Source organism: Melanaphis sacchari, unplaced genomic scaffold (assembly GCF_002803265.2).
Source record: "Melanaphis sacchari strain LSU unplaced genomic scaffold, SCAv2.0 Contig4_pilon_pilon, whole genome shotgun sequence".
Classification (NCBI taxonomy): Eukaryota; Metazoa; Arthropoda; class Insecta; order Hemiptera; family Aphididae; genus Melanaphis; species Melanaphis sacchari.
In genome coordinates, this window is record NW_020271335.1 from 6,239,931 (window position 1) to 6,244,566 (window position 4,636).

General features: G+C 26.0%; 1 protein-coding gene across 1 annotated transcript; it reads right to left on the bottom strand.

Annotated features, from left to right (window-relative positions):
• Positions 1–449: 449 nt before the first annotated feature.
• Positions 450–3,843, bottom strand: LOC112598929 (transmembrane protein 70 homolog, mitochondrial). Its single transcript, XM_025345596.1, has 5 exons — positions 3,706–3,843; positions 3,500–3,639; positions 2,596–2,710; positions 2,179–2,529; positions 450–746 (listed from the first exon to the last, which is right to left on the bottom strand). The coding sequence occupies exons 3-5, from the start codon at positions 2,701–2,703 to the stop codon at positions 534–536; spliced, it is 672 nt and encodes a 223-aa protein (XP_025201381.1). The 5' UTR covers positions 2,704–2,710; positions 3,500–3,639; positions 3,706–3,843; the 3' UTR covers positions 450–533.
• Between the last annotated feature and the right edge of the window lie 793 nt (positions 3,844–4,636).

The following is a 4,636-nucleotide window of genomic DNA, read 5'->3' on the forward strand; positions in this document are numbered from 1 at the left end:
CCATATTTTTTAAACACATATTGACCCCCCACTCTCATGTGTATGCCACTTACATAAACTTGGCTTAGAAGTCCATAATGACCTCATCTGAGTAATTATTATTTTTATATAATATAAGTACATTTGATATTTAGATGCAATTTTTTTATTTAATATTATAGTCTATAAATACCTATAGGCCATAAGTTTTGTGATTGATATTCCAATATTCTTTATGGGCAGAGTTGGCACGTGAACATGTGTTTATCACCCACACGTAATATGTTTTTATATAGTAATTTTTATCCACCTACAACCAGTAATGGTGGTTTTTCGAAGGTTAAATGATACTAACAATAAGTTAGGTTTTGTGTTTTCGGCTTTTAAGAAATTGCATTAAATATTTATATATTATAAGCAACTAATAAAATTACCACAAAATGTCTAGAATAAGAAAGTCAAAATTATACACATTGTAAGAAATTGAAATTGCATGTATTTACAAAACAGATTCAATAAAATAATAAGAAACAACTATAAAGTATAATTTAAATTTAACTCTTATTAGCAGCTTTAACTATAGGTTTTTTAATAACATCATCTTCTTTTTCAAATGTAAAAGGCTTATCATAACCTAATATACGTTGATAATGCATTACGTCATCAAATGCTTGTGGATCCACGAATAGAGGGCAATTTTTTGCATAAAATGTGATTGTTAACTTCTGTGTCAAAGGTAATCTTACTTCAAATGGTTTAAATTGCACCTGAAATTAAAATAAATAATTTTAGTTAAATATTTGCTTATAATTAAAAATATAGCTGTTTAATCAGTCTTACTGCAATAAGTTAAACTATTAACAGTAATTTTTACATTTTTTTTAAAGTTAATTTTCACTATAAAATAGACAGTAAATTTTTCCAATAGTGAATCAGTAAAGATAATCATTGACTAGTTAAAAAGTTATATTTTAAACGTTTAAACTTAACTAGTCAGTTATTTTTCTAATCAACTAAATAACTTAATTAGCTAAATTATCCATTATTATAATTAACAAGTAATAACTTAGGTTTTTCCATATAGTTATAAATATTCCTAAATTTAATTAACACTAAATTGTTTACTACTTCATAATCACTTAGACCACTACAACAGCTAGTGTGTAATACAAATAAAATAATATGTATTTTTATATAATATTTAAGTAGTTAGCAAAAATTAGTGGACATTTCTTAACTATTATTTGATAAAAACAAGGAGAAAAAAAAATTAATTAACTTCTTTATAATTAAGATAATTTAAAATTTTTCTTCATGTAAATGTTTTATAATAACTATATTTTTTCTTGATTATTAACTCATAATTTAAAATTTTTAACATTGATTTAACTTAAATAATTCAAGTTAGAGATCGAGTTAATATGATTTATTTGTTTAATTAAAAAAAAATATCACTAGATATCTGTTTTAATAATTTAACCAGAGTGAATACAATTGTTTATGTTAAAAAAAGGAAGTTCCTTTATTTTTAATTATATAAATTTGTGTTTAACAGAAAAATTAACATACTTAGTTAAATTTAAGACAATTATCAATATAGATAAAAACAATTAGTTTGTTTAGCAATTATTATTAAAAAAAAAAAATGTACTATTCACATAGTTAAACAAAATCTTAACACAAAAAAATAAAGGGATACCACGTACTGGTTAGAAATAGAAAACAAATCATACACTGATATTCTCATAAGAAAAATAGCTTATTTATATTCACTGAAAAAGTGCATTTTTTAAATATCTTATATTTTGTTGTTAATAAATAAGTACTTAAAATAATATTAACATATTCATCGCAGATGATGCCAAATTGCAATAGTTGCATTAATTATCATCGTTCATAGATGCTGAATGACGAAAATTGGCATAATGTACCTTGCTATTAATGCACTACAATTTTATCAATGTTACAATAAAGCTATTAGTTTTTTATTTAATTTTCTACAAGTATTAATCAATTTCAAGCCGTATATTGATATATTAATTTTTAATCTTTTAACATTTTATTTTTAAGATCACAATTTTTTTCAGCATTACAACTAGTATATTATTTGAATTTAATACATAGCTAACGTATTAATGTTAAGATATCTATTTTCTTTGAGGAAGTAGTCTTAAGCTAAAATATATTACTTATACTTGCCTTCTTAGGTTTTAAGAAGAATGAAATAATAGTGGCATTGTACTCATCATTTTTTTCGTTATATTCAATAGATGTCACATATTTTCTTGTTACCATATGAATAAGTACTGGTGTAATAAATGTGAAAAATCCTGCAATAGTACATACACCAATTGTGGCAGCTAAGCTACTGCCCACTTCTGCAGCCTTTTGTATTACCATTGGTTGAATACACAAACCCACAGCACTAGTCATAAATGATACAATTTTCAAGTTACGGATTCGTGGACCTAACGTTCCAACATAGATGTTTTTCCACTCTTCATCTTTAGTCTGAACATTGATACTGTTAATCTTGGACTCAGTGGATGACTATAATTGGATAGATACACACATTAATATTAATAACTATAAAACTGTATAACTGTCAGTACTTACGTGTTTGTGAAAGACTGATGTGGCTAAAGGATGTTGAGTATTTATTTTGTTCAAACAACTTCTGAACTGTGAAATACGACAAGTACGAAATACAATTGACGAATACATGATTTTACTGTGTGGATAAAAAAAAAAATAAAATACTTATAGACGTTGAAAAATATTGGTAATAGATGTATACTTTATAATTTAAATGTGTTATATTATTATGAATTTATGATAATTACATTTCAAATCTTTAAAAGACAAATGTTAATACAAGATTCGAACATAGTGATATGATTTTTTTTTATCATAATGATACTATATAATATGCTGCATGGGCTAAATAGAGAATACTTGATTAGAGATAAGGAACCTGAGGACGTAGACCGGTTCGGCCGTTATAATTTCTTTAAGTACTTAATAATTATTATAATTTATATTCGGACCATAAATTCAAAAATTAAATGGATTAATTAAAAAATTATCTCTCTTAAGAAATTGGTAAAAATAGTTTAAGGTAGTAGAATGGTATTGCTATATTGTCGTTTGACGGGTCGCTGTAGTCAATATAATATGATATTAATATTCCATATTCACGTAAAACACATGTATTAGGATAATATACTTTAATTTGTAACATTTACATTAACTAAAATTAAAAATTACCAATATTTTTTTTTTATTATTACATTTCGGTTACCTATCTCATTCGTCTAACTAGAAAAATTGACAACATATATGGCAGCGCCATCTAACGACAAAAGTAGGTGGCAGTGGCAATATTATAAATTTAAAATTTTAATACTATGTTACAATCTTTATTTAGGAGATTGCAAAAGTTCAGAATATTTCAACAAAATGTACCAATTTATTCTAGTATCTTCTCACATGAACCTTCAACCTAAATCAAATGCGTTACCGAGTTCAGGATCTGAAGTGCTCAATACTTCTGTTCCGTCATCGTTTTTATTAGAACTACCCTTGTCTTTATAGGAACTTTCCTCGCTTCCGTAGTCCTTAACTGCAACTTCCGCTTGGGTTTCTTCTTCAGCTTGTTGTCTAACAGTTAACACTTGATAATATAAGATTGAGTTGAAAAAATTATTTAAATAAAAACAGACTTACAGTTCTACTCCATGTATATTTATGAGATCTTCCGTGTTTTAAAGCGGTTCTTCATCTTTTTTTACCCACCACCATGAAGAGAGTAAAAATCTCACAACCATTCTATTAACGAATAATTCTAATAAATACTTTGTGGTGCTGAAAATGTACGCGTTCAACAGATTAAATCGTACTACACGAATTTTGATTTTTACAATCAGGGGTAAGGTGGTGGTACATACCTAGTAGTTAGTACCTACTACTACACAGTGTGATTTAAGACCTCATAAATAATATATACATAGAGTTACTCTATGCTTGGTACCGCCACTGGTGGGGATCATATTTTTGTAGTTGGAAACTTTGTACCGATGTTAATGTAACGACAGTAAACCGATTAATGTACTCGTTACTACTTGTTCCATCTATGTAATCTTTACATTGTACCGATTTCGGTAGTAACAAGCATAGACCTTATACTATAATATAAGGTCTATGGCCATGGGCGCCCATAGGTAATATTTTAGGGGGGGGGGGTCAAAATAAAAAAATGTTCGAATGTAAGATAATAAAGATTTAATGTTATTTTTCACATATAAATGTATACACTATACATGCATATTTTTATTTACATATATATATATAGTGTATTAATAATAATTGCCATACGAATAAATAAATAAATATATAATAATTGCCATATGAATAAATAAATTAATAAATAATAATTTTAATAAGTATATAAAAAAATAGAAATTAAATAATATAATTTAGTATATTATTCGGTATCAGTAAATAAGAACTGTAAATTTCTTCGTTTTATTCCAAACATATTAATGACATCCTGAATGAAAGTATCCTTGTTTGCGTTAGGTTAAAATATTTGTAGTACCTATATTGTGATCTTTATAGATTAACCACAAATTATCTGCGATAAATAATTTTACGTATA

Bases quoted from the DNA above. Each gene is read 5' to 3' on its own strand.
- LOC112598929 (XM_025345596.1), bottom strand. From the start codon at position 2,703: ATGTATTCGTCAATTGTATTTCGTACTTGTCGTATTTCACAGTTCAGA. The intron at 2,530-2,595 runs GTAAGTACTGAC...ATCCAATTATAG, and splicing joins CATCAGTCTTTCACAAACAC to TCATCCACTGAGTCCAAGAT. The intron at 747-2,178 runs GCAAGTATAAGT...TTTTAATTTCAG, and splicing joins TCTTCTTAAAACCTAAGAAG to GTGCAATTTAAACCATTTGA.